This window comes from Esox lucius, chromosome 15 (assembly GCF_011004845.1).
Source record: "Esox lucius isolate fEsoLuc1 chromosome 15, fEsoLuc1.pri, whole genome shotgun sequence".
Lineage (NCBI taxonomy): Eukaryota > Metazoa > Chordata > Actinopteri > Esociformes > Esocidae > Esox > Esox lucius.
Genome location: NC_047583.1, coordinates 4,170,651 through 4,193,065, shown reverse-complemented (window position 1 = coordinate 4,193,065; position 22,415 = coordinate 4,170,651). Strand labels below are relative to the sequence as shown.

The 22,415-nt window shown below is 45.2% G+C and overlaps 1 protein-coding gene across 8 annotated transcripts in view; it reads left to right on the top strand.

The window, feature by feature from the left end:
- eml1 (EMAP like 1) overlaps positions 1 to 22,415 on the top strand; it is a 48,404-nt gene that overhangs the window by 9,737 nt on the left and 16,252 nt on the right. For 4 of the 8 annotated variants that reach the window (XM_034297307.1, XM_034297304.1, XM_034297302.1 and 1 more), the window contains exons 2-4: positions 15,922 to 16,104; positions 18,868 to 19,000; positions 20,739 to 20,765. In XM_034297307.1, coding sequence (XP_034153198.1) covers positions 15,922 to 16,104; positions 18,868 to 19,000; positions 20,739 to 20,765 — 343 coding nt within the window. Of the gene's footprint in view, positions 1 to 2,157; positions 2,739 to 15,921; positions 16,105 to 18,867; positions 19,001 to 20,738; positions 20,766 to 22,415 lie in introns of those variants that run through there. The other 4 variants (XM_034297306.1, XM_034297303.1, XM_034297305.1 and 1 more) reach the window with 3 other exon arrangements.

The following is a 22,415-nucleotide window of genomic DNA, read 5'->3' as shown; positions in this document are numbered from 1 at the left end:
GTCAGGCCCCCAACAGATTGGGGGGGACGTTAAATCACCCTCCAATCGGAGCACAAACTAATTTCGCCCGACTGTTCTCGCAGACAGTGGTCTCTGGATCTTTAAGAGCCCTCTTATGTATTGGTTAAATGTAATGATATGCGCAACGTGACCATCCACCTCGCGTCAAGCGAAACGCAGATCGATAAGAAGCTGAGCAGACAAACGTCTCTTCGGAGCCCACGTGAAGGCATAACTGTTACATTGTGACACAGACGGAGATGTTGGGATATGTTTCAGCCGTCTCTGATACACGAGAGCTACAAAGGAGAGCTCTGTCTGCTCCTGTAGCTTTTCACAGGGGGCCTTTATATGCTGTTGTATAATAACGCATCTAGGTGGAAGAGCCCAGGGGGCATGGGCCAATCCCCAGAGGGGAAAGGGGGTGGAACAGGAGGTCTGTCCACACTTGCAACTCTCATTAGAGATTCATTTTGTTCCTGGCCTTGTTTCCTTTCATGAGGCAGAAGATTGTTTTGAGAACATGCATAGACCACTGAAACATGCATAGACCACTGAACATGCATAGACCACTGAACATGCATAGACTACTGAACATGCATAGACCACTGAACATGCATAGACCACTGAACATGCATAGACCACTGAAACATGTATAGACCACTGAACATGCATAGACCACTGAAACATGGATAGACCACTGAACAAGCATAGACTACTGAACATGCATAGACCACTGAAACATGCATAGACTACTGAACATGCATAGACCACTGAACATGCATAGACCACTGAACATGCATAGACCACTGAAACATGCATAGACCACTGAAACATGCATAGACCACTGAAACATGCATAGACCACTGAACATGCATAGACCACTGAACAAGCATAGACCACTGAACATGCATAGACCACTGAAACATGCATAGACCACTGAAACATGCATAGACCACTGAAACATGCATAGACCACTGAACATGCATAGACCACTGAACATGCATAAACCACTGAACATGCATAGACCACTGAAACATGCATAGACCACTGAAACATGCATAAACCACTGAACATGCATAGACCACTGAAACATCCTAATGCACATTTTCTTTGTTTCCATCCCACCCCAGACACCTTCAGTAATTGAATAACTCCCCAGTGACGGCTGCAGTCAAGAGCCCTGCTGTCAAATCTTTGAGGCAGTTTTTCTCTTTTCCTCCCTGTCTTCTTTCCTCATCCCTTGTTGCTATTGTAACCCCCTCTGTCTCCTGTTCCTAATACAGTCTGTTTTCAAGACTGATAAGGCCGGGAATATAATCTTTCAATAATGTTTCAGAACACTGATTTTATACAACGACTTCCTTTTCGCTTCTTGAAATCACACTGTAGTCAGACCTTTGGTCAAAATCCCTCTCCGCCTCAGTCTACCTCAGAGGCAAATGAGGTAGAGTGTAGAGTGTTGCAATTGTAATGGAAAGAGCAGACGTGATTTCTTGTCCTGCCTATTCGAGGGTGCTGCATGTTTTGTCTACATTATGGATTTCTATGTGAAAATATTGAACTCAGTGCTGGCTGGGGAACTGTTCTCATATAGTCTTTGCCTCAGACTTTTATCTTTTATGTGTTCCCTCTATATCGTCTTTCCCCTGAATGGAAAGGATTTTCATTCTTTCTTCTTTTTGAGACTGAGAAATACCCTTTTCTACATTTATCATTATCCATTAGTTTTCCCTCAGACAACAAAAAAACTATTTGGAATTATTTTCCTCACTGAATGGTTGCTGGCAGCAAGCCAGAGGAGCTGAACAATAAAATACAGTGACTATATCAACTTGTTACTTTGAATATTATCTCTCATTTATTTCCTTCTACTGGCTACAAACGTTTTTCTTTTCCTTGTGTCCCTTTAATGTCCTTATTCTCTTCCTAGTGATCAGAGGCTCTCTGCTTCTGTCTTTCATCCTCTCTCACTCACTCTGTCATTCCCTGACTCTCTCTCTTTCTCTCTCTCTCTCTCACACACACACACACACACACTCCCTCTCTCTGTCTTTTCTAGGCAAGGGGGAGGATCTGGGTTTTGAAACAGGCCCAACCCCCACTGCTCTCCCAGTCAGTGAAAGGCCGGGCCATGCAAGGCTGTCCAAGGCATTATCCAAACACTAAAACGCGCGCACACACACACACGCACACACATGCGCACACACACACTCTTTCTCTCACAAACACACAGTCGCTGCTGCCAGCCCTCCACTTACAGCTCAAGCCTCTCAAAGCTGTTTTTCTTGTGGAGATCAGCGCACGGTTGCGCCAGACAGCTGGCAGTTGAGACAGACGACAGGGAAGACAGAGGGAAGAAGGGTGAAGAGGAGCACGACGACCTGTTTAAACTTCTCCCCGGAGGTGTTCACTCCTCTCCCCGGTTTCAGGCAACTCCTCCGGGACCATCTGAGGAAGTGAGGAGAACCTTTGAGTTCACATGACATAATCAGAGTGAATGGGTTGCCATGGTAACTGACACTGGCAGCGTGACCCGAGAAAACTGGATGTTGTGTGGAGGAAGAGCATCGGAGGTGGCAAGCGAGCGAAAGTAACCGGGACTTGTGGGAGGGGAGAGGGGAGAGGGGAGAGGGGAGCTGGGAGTGGAGGAGCACGCCTGAGGTCCAGAATGGAGGACGGTTTCTCCAGCTACAGCAGCCTGTACGATACTTCTTCTCTGCTTCAGTTCTGCAACGGTAAACCAATCTCCTACTCGTCATTGTTGTCCGTAAGTGCCACTAATGGCATGCCAGCGCTGCCCGGTGGAAGTTAACGCCACCGAAGTAGTTCCTGTCGGCAGGGCTCATGGTTGCAGGCACTAGGCGATTTTGGAGCTCACGCTCGATTCGGCGCTTTGATGAAAGTGAAAGTTTATCCTTTGTGTCTGGTAGACGTAGATTGGATTGTAGGGCTTTGTTTGAATTCAAACAAAGCAGGAAACATTATTTAAATGTGAACTTTAAAAGTGCCAGGACGTATTTATTTATTTTTGGAAACCTGCCGAGAAAGTGTTTTTGCCAAGAATCTGGGTCAAAGGATTGCCTAAAGATGCTCTGCGGAAGTGTGAGCAGGGATACAAATATTTAAACAAACAGTACAGGAAAAGGATCCAGGATTTAAACAGCGGTGGGGTTATGCCCCTGGTTTCAGACGCTGGTTTTCTCTGTGGCTGTTGTGCCCTCACAAAGCATTGTGGGAGAGCCCTCCTCACTGCCTGATCGCCATCAGCTTGTATTCGCTGGACAGTTCAGGTGTGATGTCATGACTGGGTGGAGGAAGTGGAGGTTATTAGTGGGGTGACCGAAAGTGCCGTGACACATCACTTTGTCACAGCCAATCAATCTCTCTTATCAACACCGCCAGACGCCGGCTTAGATGAATAAAACACCGGCTGGCAGTTACGGTGGCACTACTGAGCCACAGGGCGAGGTTGCCTCTAGGTGCTGGTCCTCAGGACGGATCTGTGTTGGCCCTACTAATGCCAAAGGCTAGGATTCGTGTATATGGGAAGCTGAAGCACAGTCGGAACAAAATACACAGAATATTCAAACGTAATCTAATGACGCGGCTGGTTAGAGAAATGAAAAAACCCACGACAGAGGCATGTCCCGAACGTGTTGTGCTGTGTGGTGTGAGGGGCACGTTGATAATGTCAAGTGTATTAACTCAGGCATGTTGGGTTACCTGAAAAACAGGTGCGGGCTGGATGCCAAAACAAAGGGAGCTTTGAGGACGACAGTGATTACAGACAGTTTGCAAATGATCCTGTAATTTGACGGGAAAAGGAAGCTAATTTACGAGAACATGACTTCCTGCAACCGTTTGCTGTAATGTTCCAGTTTCCCGCTGGATTAAAATATTCAATCTGAACACTGACTGAAGTCTTTTTGTTTTGAATCTTCTTCCAGCTAAAAGCATGTGACACTTTCTAATCACTATACATTGTTTACATGTTCTCCATTTTGGGGGATTTATTTTTTGTGGAAGCATGAAAAAGACCTGAGCGCTCGAACACTTATTTACAGTAATGTGACCAAATGAAGTTGTAGCTGTGGAAAAACATAATACTCTAAGGCACTGTGTCTGGAAAAGTTAAGCCTTTATTGCATCAGCTTGTAACAGAGCAAAGATAATAACAGAGCAACACACTGCGACTATCAGGCGTGTCTGCATTCATTCTGAAGAAGGCCAGGGAGTCCCAAAGCTTTGGTGCATTTTTCTTGTTTAGCTTGGCAGTAGCAGCTAAAACAAAGGCCTTTCACCATTGCACGAGAGAAAGTGCCTCAGATTCTTCAAAGTGTAAACGGTTTTATCCTATTCTGAATTTGGTTGCCATAGAGTAAGTTTAACAGTTTTTTCCAGCAAGTGCCTCTCAGTGTCAATTTGGGTTAAATAAGCGCTGCACTCTAAACACTGCCGTGGCTGTTTATAATTACTTCAGTAAGTCTTGTTCCTTCCAACAAACCAGGAAGACAAAACAAACCAAGCTGTTATGAATGTGACTACGTTGCCAGGGATTTTCCAGTATTCTCTCCCTGTAATGACTGACACTGAACCACTGACATAACGGCCAGGTCCAAATGGATCGAGGGGGCCTCATTGTTCCAACACGAAACCTAATTGTGTGATTGAGTGTAGTCTGAGATCTGAGATCACCCGATGGCGCTCGGGCCAGCTGTAGCCCTGCATGTAGAAAAGTGATGTAATTTGGTTCTTGAACGTTTCATGTGTTAGTGATCAGCCAACCAGACAAGCAGCTGGGGGGGAGGGGGGGGGGGGGGCTGGGTCAACGAATCAGCAATGCATGCTGTTTTCCCAAAGGGGGTGGGGCTTCTGAGGCACATTAGCCTGATTGGCAGTTCAGTAATTAACAGGCAATGGTGTCTCTAGGACAGGGTCTACAGTATCCCGCACAACTCAAGGATGCCTTTAATGAAGATGATTAAAGATATTTATTTGCCTGTAACACCTAGGTGTTTTTATCCTGACAGTGGACGGGCCTGGTAAGGGTCATCTACTGTTCATGAAGGCTCAGCCATTAGACAAAGTGAAACAAGGTTGGCAATCTATGCAGTTCACCGTCTTTCCCTGGAACGAGGGAAAGTGGCGTCTCCAACATGCCCTACATCCCGTTATACTTCCGGGCCTCCAGGGCCTCCAGGGCCGGCACTACCCACAGCATCACCAGTGCTGCCAGGAGATCGGCATCTTGGCACGCAGAAGGGGTAGCATGGGTTCCTTCCCCCCGCTGGTTTTTTGTAAGGCCATTGATAGGAGCACATGCAAAGGGATTAGGGCTGAAATCCTGCTCCTGTTACCGAGCGCAACAGACAAACAAAAGGTTTGGGGGGCAGGTTAGGTCATTCCAACCCAACCGCGGTCTTTGACTCGAGACGTTGACCCCAATGCAAAGCTCTGTGAGCTTTACAGAGGGCTTAATCCCACTGCACTGATTCTACAGTGTCACAGGATGCCCTTGGTTTAGTCACGGGACACTATTGCAATAGACACTGGATGTTCTTTGTCAGTCAGCATCCTTCTGTAACCAGGAAACCTTGACCCAGACCCGAAAAAGTACATTCCTTAATCCTGTGCACGTATGAGTTGGCTTAGTGGGATAATGATGCCGTCTTCTGGGGTGCCGGAGTCTCACTCTTCCACCGGGGGCAGCAGAGAGCCTGGTGGTTTGGCGTCAACAGCCGAACAAAGTCAACAAGTTTTTAAAATCGGACATTGAGCGATGCACATAAAAGGTGCAGTGGGTGGACTATAACAAACTAATTTGTTGAAACCACACTGGGTTTTGACCCGCATCGGGCAGCGCGTAAATGACACAGCGCCCCCTTTTTTGGTGCCGTTTGGCCCGACAGCAGCACTTTACACCCAGTGACCAAGATTCCGGGAATGCACCTTTGAACCTAATGGCTCCTGTCCCTCTGAATTAGTGTCTCCTCAAAATCAATTACTAATTTGTCAAACTGCGATTTATGTCTACAACACATGATGGCTTCTGAAGCTTACAGAGACAAGGGACCTGCTTGGAAGCGGCAGGAAATCTCTTTCCCTGGGCCTCCGGTCTACAGCTGTAACAGAACACACATGTCAACAGTATACTGTAATAAATATTGATCCATGGGCAAAATAACTCATAAACAGCTGCTGATTTTTAAGATTGGCTATTGATTGATTCCCTTTAGCTGTGTGCTGGGCTCTCTGTTTCTCTGTCTTTTGTCTGTCGGTTCCGTTCAAGCTGTTCTCCACCACTGGAGTATATAAGCCTCAGTCACTCTTGATGCGAGGAATTTAGTCTGTCATGGCACCTCTTCTACCACCTCATCTAAGAAGAAAAGAGGTCACTGTTAATGTTCTGTGCTGTCGTTTCAACTGTAGAACACAAAGCCGTTAACTGTTTTTCTACTAACCTCTTGGGGACTGGGAACGTGTATTGTTGCCAACCTAACATTTGCCAGTGCAGAATTGTTTCACCACCTAGAGCATGCACTGCCCACTGTCTGAATCCTCCGTTTTAGTAGCAAGATGTGTTTAAACTTTTGCATGTTGCCTCTCATACCGAAGTTCACTCAGTCCATTGGATCCTTTCCTGCAATATTCAAATCATATTAACCTTGCCGTGTTCGTCGTGGTCAGAGAACCCAGTAAAACAGGCACCCCCGGACAAGTAAACGTCTGTTTCATCGAAAACATCGGGCTAGTCATTCCATGTTGTTTATCTCGCACGTACAGGCGCGTTTATCTCACATGGGAACGGCTTTCCTTTCATCCATTCTCTCTGCCTTTTCTTTTCTCCTGACCCACAAACAGCGTCACCAACCCATGACCGATAAAAACAATGAGGCGTACACAGAACCAGATACGTCGAAAATACATAAAGAGTAGCTAATGTTCCCTGACGTGGCCCTTGGTGAGGATGAGTCTGTGTGTGAGTGCTGTTCTTTGGGCCAGGGGGTGTTTTAGCCTCTAGCGGTGTGAATGCGTACGGTACAGAGAGATAGCGAGGTCATGAAACACACACAGGATAATATGTAGCCCCTGCATGCATTCTGCTCGATGCCTATGAATACCAATGGGGAGACATGAAGCAAATGCTGTTTTCGACTGGACATGGGTAAGTGCTGGTGGAAGTGGTTCACTACTGTTTCGGGATAGTCGTTCAGTACAGGGCGCCGGAGGGGTCATAAATCATGAGTATTTCAGCCGAAGGATCCTGAAGAGAAGCCATTTCATGCTATAACGTTGAGGGGGGGTCTCCTCATTCCTCAGCTGGATTGAGCTCACTCGGCCTGGAATGGTGTGTAAGCGCTGACCTAATCTCTGTTAACCCAGAACTAAACGTGCGTGTAATTTGGTCAGATGCCTGATTAAGTTCTGAGTCTGTGCCGTGTTGAGAGAAGCCACTTGGAGCCTATTTAGGCTTCACCAATTGTCGTGACAACTATTTAATTAGCATAATATGTAAATGGCGAGACTTGTGCTGGGCTGTAAGGCAAAACCCGTGCACGCGCAGCGTCTTGGCCAGACTCACTGACAATATTGTTCACCATGACGACACCACCATCTACCTGCTCCACAGAGTAGATGTTGTAGCAAGATATATCGGGCACTGCAAGGAAATGTACTGGGAACTGATGGGACAAATATCCCCTCTCCTTCTAAATATCGGACAATGCTAACACCTGCTAAATTGTGATGGTTCATAAGCTGTTACTCATCTCAGGCATCCTATTGTGTCCTGACTGGTCTAAGGTACTGTACCATTTATATTAATGAGAGATGATTAGGCACTAAACGGAAAACAATTAAATAGAAGGACAACCTGGACTGGTCCAATAAGAAGCTTTGTTTTCCATCTAAAATCCTTTTCAACATTTCCTGTTGTGTGCTCAGTAAATACAAACTTCAATGTGGAAGGAATTCAGCACGGCTGTCAAGAGTCAGGAAAACAAAAGATGTTTAGCCTAGCAACTAAAACGGTTGCTCACAGGATTATTCAAATCTGGTGTTTGGATTTTTTTTCATTCAAATTTACGAAATTTTCACTGAAAATATTATGACCATTAGAGGAACTCCATTAAAATTACAAGTGGATAATTCAGTTGACCTTAATTATTTAATTAGTTGGCTGATTGCTAATTCTATGCTCAAGCATATCTACACGCCCCCAAAGCCATGGCCAACCACAGACAGGCTTGGCCTTATAAATTAAAGTCATGTTTTAATCGCCCCAGTTTTCATCTTACTAGATATAATTAACCAATGGTGATATCTCCCAGAGCTGAATGATTTGATTGGTTGATTGCTGTTGTTGCAAAGGCTAAGAGATATGATGGCTGGTAGATTGTGTGAATTTGTGTGATGTCGAAATCTATCAGTTTCAAAAACATCCTCTATTGTAAGTTGAGGTGTCCAAGCAGCGTTTTATGGTTCACTCTTTCCCTCCAAAGATGAGTTAAATATTACTTTCACTTTAAACATGTACATGCATAGAGTTTTATAAACAAGGTTGCATTCCTGGAACGTTCCTCAATGCCGACTTAATCTTTCATGGACAGACTAAATAAATAAATAATACCACACGTCTTTCATAACTCAGTGGTATTAGTGATACAAAACAGACTTTGTTCCCATCCTTGGGTTTTTTCTACCTTGGTTATTCAGACAAAATCCCGTTTTTGCAGGTTTTAATATCTTAAGAATTTCAGTACGGGAAAGGCCATAACTGCCTGTGGACTGTAACTTGAAAAGAGAGAGGGGTGGAGCCCTTTGCTGCAGTTCTGATCCTCATTCCATCCTTTCCCTAAAGACAGTTAGGGTGCAGTAACTTTGACATGCATTCCCAGGCTTTCTGTATGTGCAGCATCTGTTAGAATCACCAACATACATCATCATGTTAGCCATGACATTCCACGTTTTTTCTAATTATGCAGAACTTTAGCTCCGGGTTAACTAAGATTCACGCCAGTCGGTTGACATACGATCGGGCCATGGCTCCGTGTCTTGCCCAGGACATCCCACAGTCTGTCTTTTGTCTTTGGTTTCCACACCATGGAAATCCCAACTTTTACAACGATGCTGTCACTTGTCAGAACAAGTGGACCGCCTAATCTTCCTGGACATTTGTCATTGTTACACAAAGCCTTGTTTGTGGGACGGAAGGTTGGCCTGTCCAGAGCACTGAAAGGAGCTTTGTGTCGAGAGACGAGAGTTGAGCGAACCATGAGTTATAGCCCCGAATGCTGTGCCTGACTTCTTGAAAGTCAAAGCTGTGTGTGTGTGTGTGTGTGAATTTGTGTGTGTGGGTCTATTGGTCACATAGTGTTACCATGGGTACTCTGCTGTACCCCTCCTCTCACAGAGATTGGCGATGAGTCAGCAGAAAAAGGCAGCCTCGTCTCTAGGCGGGGGTCACTCTGTTTTTGTTGTGTTCTAAGGGAGTAAAAATCTGCATGGGCTGGAGCCTGCGTGAGACTGTGTGCAGCCCTTAGGGATGAGGGCAGGGATGATGTGCGGCAGTCATGACCCATGGTGTCAGCTGTGCCGTTCTATGTCTAGGTTTACGAGTCCAAAGGGCTCATTTGAGTGTTGTTTAATTCTTTGGCCTCCGGGTGAGATTTTCTTCTGGTTGGCCTGACACCAGTTTGGTAAATCTCTTAGCATATGAGACCAGACCGCTTTTACATGCACACACACACACACACACAGTGCCTTTAAAAAATAAGACTTTAATGTTTAAAGGTGAGGATTGCAAGAAATTATCATAACCACATTTCTGTGGATGGATATGCTTTAGCTCGACCGGGAATCAATAGATGAAGTGTATTATTTTGTTACGGTCTTCCTTTTCTTTCTCGAAACAGTCTGATCTACCATAGGTCTTTTCGTGGTGGTTTTTGTGATCTTTTAGATACAAGCACTGCACTGTCCGTCAACCTGAACGACATGTGTGACAGATCCAGTGTCGGATACAAGCACTGCACTGTCCGTCAACCTGAACGACATGTGCGACAGATCCAGTGTCGGATACAAGCACTGCACTGTCCGTCAACCTAAACGACATGTGTGACAGATCCAGTGTCGGATACAAGCACTGCATTGTCCGTCAACCTAAACGACGTGCGACAGATCCAGTGCCGGATACAAGTACTGCACTGTCCGTCAACCTAAACGACGTGCGACAGATCCAGTGCCGTGACACTACCAGAGCTCATAGGGGACGGACAGCCTTCCCCTGGTTAATCCTCTCACTTCGGTGTGTCCAGTGTGTGTGTGTGAGTGTGTGTCTGTTTGCCTGTGTGGGTGCGTGCTCGTGCGTGTGTGTACGTGTGTTGGGGGCATTGTGCTCCTTGCACCCTCTTTTAAATGTATGCACATGCTAGGTGCACTTTGCATGCTAATGTTTATTTTTTTGGCTTATGGTCTTTTGGACCCAGCGATGGGGGGCACTTGCCAAAAGTTTGTGGTTCCAAGGATAGCCTGTAAGGCCCTCTTGGCTTTCGGTAACGACCCGGTTTCCTGTACCAGCAGACCATAAAAAACACGCAATGCCCCCTTTGTGCTTGACCTCCGGAGACTCACCGACAGCTACCTGTGAGGTGAACCAGCCTAAAATAACATGCTGAGGTTCAAATGACTGGTTCTTTCAAAACCCTCACAGAGCCAGTGCAGTGGGGGGTTTTAACGAGTGGGATGGGGGGGGGTGGGGTGGGGGGGGGTTGGACTTCTGAGAATGTGGGATCTCAGGGGGTCATTAGGGCACCTTCCATCATGTAGAATCCAAGATGAGTGCTACTGATGTTTCCAGAGGTGGATAACACAAAGGGATTATCCTGTCTATTCACACCGGTCTGACCGAAACACGTGCAAATAACGTGGCCTTCGTGTATGAAGCAGAGGTTACGAGAAGAGTGTAATTTTTTCCCCTCCATAATGTGTGATGTCCCTGTGGTGGGGCGCACTGTCAAATGGCGAGGCCTCTTTTCTTCCTCGTGAAATTCACCAGATACATGCCGCGTCTTTGTTCTTCCCGTGTACGCTGCAGAACGCGGTAGGCCGTGGCTAGGGCGGAAATGATCCAGCTTGGGGTTGAACGCTGCAGTGCTGATGAGAGGTCCGGATATTTTTGATAGGATGTGTTTTGAAGGATGTGACACATCAATGAAGTATCATGGTAGTGAGAGCCGCTCGAAACCACCTTGTTTCCGGGGAGTTCTGCTGGTGAAGTTGTGTGTGTGGTAAAGGCACGTCCACGCCTACCCTCTGCAGTGTTCCTAAAAAACTACTTTTATTAAGGCTATTTTTGCTTCCATATGGTGAGCATTCCTCAGTGATCCTCTGTAGAGGTCTTCCACGGCTCATCAGGCCGAACTGTTGCCATGCAGACCCGCTTTACAATACGTTTTTAACTCTCTGTCTGATCTCACTTGATTGGAGTCAAAAAGCTTATCAGTGAGGGTGTGACCATTTAGTCAAATTAAATCCAGAGTGTGCTGAACTCGAAGTGTCATCCCTCAAGCCAGAGGAAGAGGAAATGAAAGTTGACAGTGGTTGATTGTAGTCCTCCCCTCACAAAGAGGAAGAATGTCTGCTCACGATTTAACCATTTAACACGAAAGCTGGAGTATTGGACCGTTTTGGAAAAGCACTAATCCGCCCAGCTCTGCTTTCGGTTAGGTCAAGCCGTCTGATGGATTTTGTGTGGAAATGGTGTCTATAGTGCTGTTCACTGGTCCTGGGAGATGGGATGGCATAAATGCTCACTGCATGTCAGTACTTACAGTCCCATTTTCATGACTCAATTTAGCCCTATTGTTTGGCTTCTCCAGCCCTCTAAAAAGAAATACTGTGCACATCAATCACAAAGCTTAATAGCCCTCTGTAATATTTTCTCCCAGAGAAGCAATGGCCTGGAAATATGAGAATAATGCAATCTTATAAAGCAACAAAGATGAGTTCTCTTTGGTAAATTGGCTTTCATTTTGTCAGATATTTCTCCTTTCAGTTCTCGTTAATTCACCGTTAATTTTCCGTCACGCCGGTGAATGTAATGTTGAGCAGAGTGAGCCGCCGAGAGAGATACCACATGCAATATGCAGAGGAGATTATGGTAGTGACGTTACACAGGATGAAAGACCTGAAGCGAGATGCCCCCTGCTCCTTTTCAAACGGCTGTCTCGTCAATGTACGGTTTGTTGTCAATGTCGGGTTTCGACCAAAGCTCCTGCAATGGACGGGGGGAGATATGTGCAATGCCTTTCATTATTTACGGCCCTGGAGTCTGTGTACGGGCTGGGAAGATGTGTCTGTGGAAAGAGGGGCCTGGCTTCCTCCCGGGCTGTCTTAGGTTGAAATGCCAATGTTCAATTGATCGGCAGGCACTTAAAAACACATGCCGGAGGCGGCTGTTGCTCGTCACAGCATTGGTTATTTTAGGAGAAGGTAATCGCTGTGAGGAATATCAAATGACATTTGCGGTAATGCAAACAGACAGGTAGATGGGTTAGCACAGAGGTAAGGCCATAAGGAAGGTAATGTCAGGGTTCTCAAGGGAATTTGGACTACTTGAACTTTCACTAGATTCACCGTTTTCCAGATATACTATTTAGAGAATTCTGGATTCCCTAAATGTTCCCTCCTGATAATGGACATTTTTTGCAACCATAATTTTGACTTTCTTGGGACAACATCCGGTATCCTGAATAAATGTCTTAGTGACACAGGCACAGAGGTTAAGGACACATAAGGCTGGTTTCGCAAACACAGATTAAGCCTAGTCTAGGACTTTTAGGACCTTTAGTCATGGACTAGGCTTAATCCATGTCTGTGAAACCGGCCCTTTGTGTCTTGGCTACCAGACTAAACAAGGACAATTTTTGTCTGTCTTAACTGAAGGACAAAACAAATTGTTTGTACATATTTTGTGCAACATTTTTATCTGGGCGGTCTGCTTAGACATGAATCACCTATTTTTCTATTTACAAAAATATGATGTGTTGAAAAACAGAACAAATTGATGGACATTCTTTGGGCAATACTTTTATTAGGTCTGTCTGTTTAGAAGTATATATCTTGTTCTTTAATGGCCTTCTACCTCCAACATACTGTTTGATGAGTTGATTAGTGGTCAACTCACAGAAATATTTTTTATGACTGGAAAACAGACAGGTTTGTTAAATCGAATGAAAGAAAAATGAACGTTGTTGTGCCATGAAATAAAATAGTTTTGGCAGGGAAAAGTTAATCTTAAGTCTTGCTAGAAATTGCTCAATTCTTATGACTATTCCAATTAGTAATTTAGTAGATACTAGTAAGCCTATTACTGTCTAATAAGCTGTTCAAACGGCCAGTGGCAAAAGCCATACAGTTCATAGATGGTATTTGTGGAGGAGGTAAACTTGATAAGAAACGTTAGTCAGTTTAACCAACCTGGTCTCAGAAGGATGACGTTGACTATTATACGTACATTTTAGGCAGGGGATTTCGTAAGATATATTACTCGCAGTAAAATAGCGTTAGAGTCTGAATGGAGAAAAAAAAGCAGTAACCGTGGTGCGAACTGACAACCTTCCACATCCTAGACAGGTGCGCTACCCACTGCTCCAGTGAGGAACTTGTAACCAGTCTTGTCGATCGTATGTTATTTTACGTTTTAATAGCGCTCATAACATGTGATGCGTCGTAATAGCGTCCGTAAGATATGTTACGTTTTAATAATTTCGTTATGTGTCATACGTTTTGGTGGCCCATTGTAATGTAACCTAACGCAACGTCACATACCATACAAAATCAGGTGCAATGGATTTTCGTAAAATAGTCTACGTAGGTTCCTGAGACCAGGTTGCAACCACACACTGCGCAATGATGTCTAGCTAAATATTCAAACTTGGAGTGACGTTAATGCGTGACTAAAGGATCTAATGTTGAGACGCTATACCGATACTAAGCAAATGTATAGCTCTGTGGCGTCTGTGGTTAAAGACACAGCCTCTCATGTGGGAGATCTGGGTTCGAATCCAGTGAGGGCAACAATGTTCATCACTTGTAATTACGGGCCGGCTGAACTCGGCTTACCTAGTTGCTTTTCTGGTTTATCAAGCAGTCTGTTTTGGGTGGTATGATGAATAGTAAATTGAGAGCGATGCTTTTGTCCAACCAATCACGACCGTATCATCGCCGGGACACGCAGACGTTATTGGTGCTCGTCCCCGAAGCTTCTGCACACACTGAGACCAGGGTATCGTGCTCCTCGGAGAGGGTCGCTGTAGAAGCACATCCGACGTTACAGCGAAGTCCTAAGAGGAATCATTCGAAGTCCAATGAAAATCCTTCCGCTTGGCTTGGCCGCGGTTGATTTCAGTGCCATATGCGTGAAGATGACCGTTGGCCTTGCAGCATTTCTGCCGTCGCGATTAAGAGAAACACTTTCTGAATGTACAGTCATGGTTGGTTTTAATTGGTGCAACAGAGGGGTTGAAAAACACTTTCTGAATGTACAGTCATGGTTGGTTTTCATTGGTGCAACAGAGGGGTTGAAAAACACTTTCTGAATGTACAGTCATGGTTGGTTTTAATCGATGCACCAGAGGAGTTGAAGCAATTTGTGGTGTGACGTGTTCATTTCACCCTCCAAATATCACGGAACGATGGAGCAACCGCAGTCTGGCTACCTGCCTCCGCGATGGTGGCAGGGAATGGTGGCTGCTTTCACCTCTATACATCAGCCACGATCTGGAAGTTCATTCCCACGTCTGTTTATCGACGTATGCAGTCACAGTGTAATGCAGTCGGTCGGATGGCCCCACAGCCCCACGGGGCCAGTGTGAGGTGGCTTAGCCCGGCCCATCTCTACAATGGAGCATTAATCAAGACGGTACAGTAATGACTGTAATCAGTAACCTTTACTGTTGGGATGCCAAGTGAATTTAAATCGGTTCAGCTGAAGGCCACGGGGAGGACTTTGGTTGGGTTGGGATGACTGTGTGTGGGGGGGGGGGTGGGGGGGGTCTGTGCAGACAAAAGGGTGGTATTCATCCATTAACATGTCACTCATTCCAGATTTATGTTTTTCATCTTTTTGACTAGGGCATTCAGTGTTTGCAGAAGTCCAACCAATGCCTGTACATCTCCCTATATTGGCCACAAATTCATGTCGTGTCTAAAGCATGCACCTAAATATATTTAGCAACCACCTATCTCAGACCAAGAGCAATGTCTCACATTTAAAAAAAAATTTTTTTTTTACCAGAATCTACGCCCCGTGTCGACCTAACCCACCAGACCATCTTTTAATAATTCAACACAGACTCAAACCTCATATAAACATTATTTTGATTGGGTAATTACCAGCTGCTTTCAGCTCTACATAATTCATGGGTTGGCTGGTTCCAGGCCCCACGGGGGCACAACAAGGACCTCCATTATGACCGTCACCCCGACAACATCCGTGACAGAGCAGACCCCTCGCCAAGACCCCCCCGATGGGACACGGTTACTGGGATGGTTCAGCCCGTTTCAACCACCACACAGGCAGGCAGACAGGCCGGCTGGAGGGTTAATGGGCAGGCAGACAGACAGACAGACCAGCAGACAGACAGATTTGTCCTTTGTTGATGTTGATTTTCTGTGGACGGTGGACCCCTGTGTTAAGTGCGCTACAAATTGCTAAATCATTTCAGTTGACAAAGAGAAAATTCCAATCAATATTTCTATAGAAACGAATGAAATGGTTCAGTTTGCAACAACACTGAGGGTTCCACATTGGTTGAGACTGTAAGGTGTGTGTGAGTGTGTGTGTGTGTGTGTGGTCAGCTGTTGCAGAGGTTTTGTCTGATCCCTTCTTACTGCATGGGTGTCTGCCGTCCTCAGATGACAGCGCATCTGCAGCCAGCAGTATGGACGTTGCGGACCGTATCGCCTCCCTGGAGCAGCGGGTTCAGATGCAGGAGGACGAGATCCAGCTGCTGAAGTCGGCGCTGGCTGACGTGGTGCGTCGCCTCAATGCCTCCGAGGAGCAGAGCGCCATGAGCAACAGGAGGGGGCCAACCAAAGGTAACTGATGTGTCTGACACACACACACACACAACTCATAGAAATTACACACACACACAACTCATAGAAATTACACACACACAACTCATAGAAATTACACACACACACAACTCATAGAAATTACACACACACAACTCATAGAAATTACACACACACACAACTCATAGAAATTACACACACACAACTCATAGAAATTACACACACACACACTCATAGAAATTACACACACACACACACTCATAGAAATTACACACATACACAAACATACGTACAGGGACACACAGAAGCTATGGAACATAACTTGTAGATCACACACGCGCACCCAGCCAATTACAAACACTAGCACGTGTAAACTGTCTTTGGCCAAGACTTGTCCTTCTATGGTGTATCTCCAGCCGTGAATCGCTCTGTTTACGCTTCTCCCTGGTCCTCCTGTCCTGCTCTCCTGGACTCTGCCGGTGTGGTGTGTGTTTGTGTGTGTGTGTGTCTGTGTGGTGTGTGTGTGTGTGTGTGTGGTGTGCGGGGTGGGGGGGGGGGGGGGTGTGCGCAGCTGTAGACCTGTCCTTGATGAAACGGTCCATCTCTTCAGACAGCAGTGGTGGAAGGCCAGGTAGGACGACCCCCCCCACCACCCCACCACCCCCCCAAAATGGCCTGCTTTGTACTCCTCCCCTCACTGCCCCTGTGCCTGTCAACCAGGTCCAGTACAGTGCACATTTTAGGCCTCCTGTGATACTGCCTGTGGCAAAAAGAAGTTTGAAAATGTAAACTGTACCGTCGAGCGCCGGTGTTCGCCGAGCACCACTGGGTTCCGGTGACGGAGTGCCCACGTCGACTGCCACGTGCGCGCGCCAGCCGTGCGAGCCCCTCGAGTCCCTCTCGGCACGGTGCGAGTGATTGGCAGAGTTCTGCGGAGACGCTGGCACGGTTCTGGCTTGACGCATGTCTTCCCTGTGTTTGGCCACGCCTATCTTAGGCGGCGAGCGCTGTGGGTCTGACAGGTGGAAATGTGGTTAGTGCCCCCCCCCCCCCACCCCCTGGTGCAAACCCCGTGTTCTACTGTATCCTCAGAAACGGTTTTCCGCCGCTCGGTGCCTGACACTCACGTTCAATCACGTTTCTACGGGTGCAATTCACAGACAAACTGTGAGACACTTGTGATTTGCAGTGCGTCTCGTTATATATGCACGAGTCACATGTTATGTATTTTGGCTGCGCCTTGGGGGGATACACTATTAGTCACTGCTCAGCACAGAGCCGAGCCAAAGCAGTGGTTCTGTTAAAACCCGCAGTCCCCATCTCTGTCTCTGTGTCTTTTCCCAACCTCTTTCTATCCCTTTCTTTTTCTCTCTCTCCTGGATCCTTGTCTTTGTCTTGCTTTTTGCACTCAGTTTCTTTCTCTATTTCTATCTATTTATCCACTGCTCTCTCTATCTCTCTCTTTCTCTCTCTCTCTCCATACCTGCCTCACTCTTTTAGCCCTTTCTCTCTCCTTCACTCCCCCCAATTGTGTCTTTGCTTGGTGCCGGTGTTTGATGTGATTCTGATATTTTAGTGTGCTCTGCCAAGAGTGATTCTGCTGTATACAGATGTCAGATCTTAATTCAAGCCAATTTCCTACAGGCAACAGGAACTATAAATAATTATGTGTATTTTATTATATTAATTGTAAAAAATTTACTTCAGAAGCTTAGAATTTTTTTTCTCCAAACAAGGAAGTTCTCCTGCAACAGGGTGATCAAAATGACGACCGTACATCTGCCCACGCACACACACACGCACACACACACACACAAACACACATACAGAACTCAAAGATCAGAAGTATATACACACACACACAGAACTTAAAGATCAGATGCATGCACACAAACACAAACACACACATATCAAAGATCAGAAGCGTGCACACACACTCTCACCCACTCACACACAGCACCAGCCAGGCATAGCAAGCATAACAAGCCCCGCCAATTTGTCTGAACCAGTATGTCTGCAGTGATAAATATTTCATAGCCACTGTTCTGCCATCCATACAAATAGTGGCCTTGCAGCCCTTATCAACACTGTTAGCAATTACGCTGAGGAAGTAAAGTGGGCCCCTAATGATGTTAAAGAGGAGAGCGGGGAGTCATTTAAAGATGGATGTGATTTTCGAGCAGAGAGGCGAGTATAGTGAACTGTTGGTTCATGAATTTTTGTGGCCTCTTGAGTTCTGAAGGAAGAACGGCCTGCAGGCAGAATGCTACTCTGGTTCTTTATTATCACGACCTCATTGTAACCTTACCTAGGGTGCAAAAAAAAACATACAGTGTGTGATAATCTTTTGTTATTACAATTTATTATTATCTTAAAACTGTCTTGTTCTGATTCAGTATCGACATTACCGTCAGGCTGGTTTACAATGTATCTAGTGAAGTATATGCACCCAATTAGAATGTGAAATGTGTTCCAATATTCTACACATTGTTGCATTTTAATAGTCCATACCACTGATGTTGGGGAAAGGTGTCAACCAGTCTTTGCATTCTTCCCTAACCACATTTAAGAATTGTGTAGGCAACTAGATTTTTTTCACTTCAACTGAAGTTACATACCCCTGATTCTATTAGCTGCTTTATCATTTGAATTAGGTTAAGGACAACTTTGGTTGGAGCAACAGCCAACAGCTCCTAGCAACAGAGTTACAAAAGCATTTCATCCACCCGTTCCTATTGTGGTTTTACCCCTGACTCTGTGCTACTGCGTGTGTTTGTGTTACAGCCAGACCCATGATGGCTGCCCTTCCTCTCAGGCCTACAGTCAACAATGGCACTGTCCTACCAAAGAAAAGCGGCGGCACGATGACGTCCCCCTCCGGCTCCAGGAAGGAGGCTGCTGCACCAGCAAACAAGAGGTATCCACAGCTCAAATCCCCCCGTTACATTATGATAGCCCTCCCGTTACATTATGATAGTCCCCCCTTACATTATGATAGTCCTCCCGTTACATTATTATAGTCCTCCCGTTACATTATGATAGCCCTCCCATTACATTATGATAGCCCTCCCGTTACATTATGATAGCCCTCCCGTTACATTATGATAGCCCTCCCGTTACATTATAATAGCCCTCCCGTTACATTATGATAGCCCTCCCATTACATTATAATAGTCCTCCCGTTACATTATGGTCGCCCTCCCATTACATTATAATAGTCTTCCGGTTACATTATGATAGCCCTCCCGTTACATTATGATAGCCCTCCCGTTACATTATAATAGTCCTCCCGTTACATTATGGTTGTCCTCCTGTTACATTATGATAGTTCTTTCGTTACATTATTATAGTCCTCCCGTTACATTATGATAGCCCTTCCGTTACATTATGGTACTCTTCCCGTTACATTACATTATGGTAGTCTTTTACGTTAATATCCTTTACATTATAATTGTTCTACCATTACAACAGTTCCACTGTTACATTATAATTGTCCTACCGTAACATTACGGTTGTCCTACTTTTCCCAATTGTAGAGCTAAGACCAGGTGTTTTCCTGATCATAAGTAGGGACAATTTAAGTAAAATCACCTGCAGTGTTTCTGTGTTGGCTTAAATGAACCTGGGGCCTTCATTAATTTTTAATGGCTCAACATAGATAACCAGATTATTTTGGATATAAATATTGCAATGTATTCTGGGTTTATAATACCCTTAAGCTCAATAAGTGCATACTATTTAAATGTAAATAACACTATATTTTGAGTCCCAAACTTAATTCTAACCCGAACCTTAACAAACAGTTTTTTATCAATAGATATTTAGTCAAACTTTTGCGGATGGTACGATTATCTATAGAACATCTACAGATGAAAATTGGGGACTCTTAAAATAGTGTGACCAAAATTTCGAAATCAACCTAAAAAGTACACAATTAAGAGCATCACGGCACCTTTGGTATTACTCATTTACAAAAATCAACACATTATTTGTCTTCAGCGAGAGTGTTGTCCCTATCTGTTTACAGCCACTCCGGTCTGTCTGTGCCAGGTCTCATTTTCTTCTCGCATAAATCTGCCCGCCTCCGAAGGCAGGGACGCTGACATTTTACATGGACAGTAAACAAAGGGACAGTGCCGCCAGAGCTCTCCTACCGCCGTGGTATTCAGAGGCGGGGGCCTGGTTAACTGACGAGGGCCAGGTAATCAATCATTACCGACAGGGCAACAAAAGGCGCTCCTCCGCTGACGGTCGTGGCCGGAGTGGAATTGTCGTGCTCCCGGGACGGCGAAACTACCGAGGGTGACGTAGTGAAGAGCCTCATTCAGCCGAGATCAATGAACACAAAGGGGCGTAGCGTAGGTTAGACACACAGACATGCTGAGGGAAATGTCATTGGTCTGTTTTTATCTTGATAGGATTAGAAGTGTCAGTCGTGCGTCTCAACTTCCTGCGCCCGTTGACACAGTGAGATGAACCCTGAACTCTTGGCAGACGGACGTCTCATCTCGTCTGATGGCTCATTTTAAATCTCTTAAAAATCTTGCATGATACCGTAATTCCCCTTACATCTTTTGTCTCACTGCCATTCACCCTCTGTTTCTCCACTTACTTTCCTGGGTCATGCATGCCCGTCTGTCTGTCAACCCCCCCAGACTTATCGACGTCACTTCTACTAGCAGGTGAGAGAGCAGACAAACTGTGACATCATACCTATTCTCAAAGCCCATCATGTAGCCCATCCGTCATACATCTGTGAGTCATTGAGTTAACAGGCTGCTCAGTTCGATCAGAACAGCGAATAGGTACAGAAAAAGAAAGAACTGAAATATCGTAACACTGAAATATCATATCACTGAAATATCGTAACACTGAAATATCATAACACTGAAATATCATAACACTGAAATATCATAACACTGAAATATCGTAACACTGAAATATCATAACACTGAAATATCATAACACTGAAATATCATAACACTGAAACATCTTTGCCTGTGCTGGAGAACAGTGTTTTTGTTACTGCAGGCACTGAAACGAAATGGAATGACTACATTTCCTGTGAATGTTTGTGTGCGTGTGTGTGGATTAGATCAACTACAGTAGGTGCTGCTGCCATGCCCACCAATGCTGGCAAAGAGACCAAACGTTTCAATAAGGCCCCCATGGACCAATTAACTCCATTCCTAAATCTTGCTGCCCAGCACGCATCAACTAACAAAGGTCCCCCAGCACACACACCCACACACAGGCACACACGATAACAAACACACACATACACAGTAACCCCTAGACTCACAGTCCCTGGACTCTGTTTCAGAGGGATAACATCAGCCGCCAACAGGACTGAATGGACTTTGGTCTCACAGGCTGGATTAGACTTGAGCCTGGAAGCCATTCTGGCCAATGAACTGCTGATGGGGACTTTCCTTTGTGAAGGCATCCGAATGGCCAGCTTTTTTTTTTTTTTTTTACGTGTTCCAACCATCTCCTCTGAAACAATTGTACATGTGACCATGAATGGATTACAGGGGAGAGAGAGGGTAGAGGCTCTCTCTCTGGGATGGATGAGTCATTGGTTTCCCCTTAAATATCATTGGTGTGATGAATGATATGATGGCGTATCTTCCCTGGATGGAAGTGTCTGCTGAGAGACTAAAAAGTAAATGCTGTATGTTCTGTGAGCTTGACTTCACACAGTAACTAAAAGTTTAGGATTTATATTATATGTATATGTGTATATGATAAGAATTAAGAGACCACTGCACCTTTTTCTTTCCTTTCTAAAAAAGTCAAAAAGGAGTGTTTGGAGTGAGGAACAGAAGCGTTCAATTTGCGGTGGTCTCTTCATTTTAACCCTTCTGTTCCTCACTCAAAACCTTCCTTTTCGACTTTTTTGAAAAGGAAAGAAAAAGGTGCGGTGGCCCACAATTTTTTTTTGTATAAACTGCTCAGCTCATTGGGCATTTGAAAAGTGCTTTACAAATTAAATAACTCCTTATTGTTTCACTTGACATCAAGTATGAAATCCTAGATAGATTGTTTTTTCTAAAGAGTTTCGCATCATCACACCCTTGGATGGCAATCTATACATATCAGCCTCTAGAGTATATAACAGCCTTTACGGTAAACCAACATATTTTAAAGCTATTCCAAATTCAGCCTACTAGCAAATACCTTGGGGAGAAAACAATGCCTTGGACAGTCATGTTGAGCACCTACATTCATTATAAACTCTTTATGGACTCGGGACACAGCAGACTGGAATCTATTGGTGTGCTTGTCATCTGATCATGCAAAAAAAACAATCAGACGACAAGCCCAAAAGG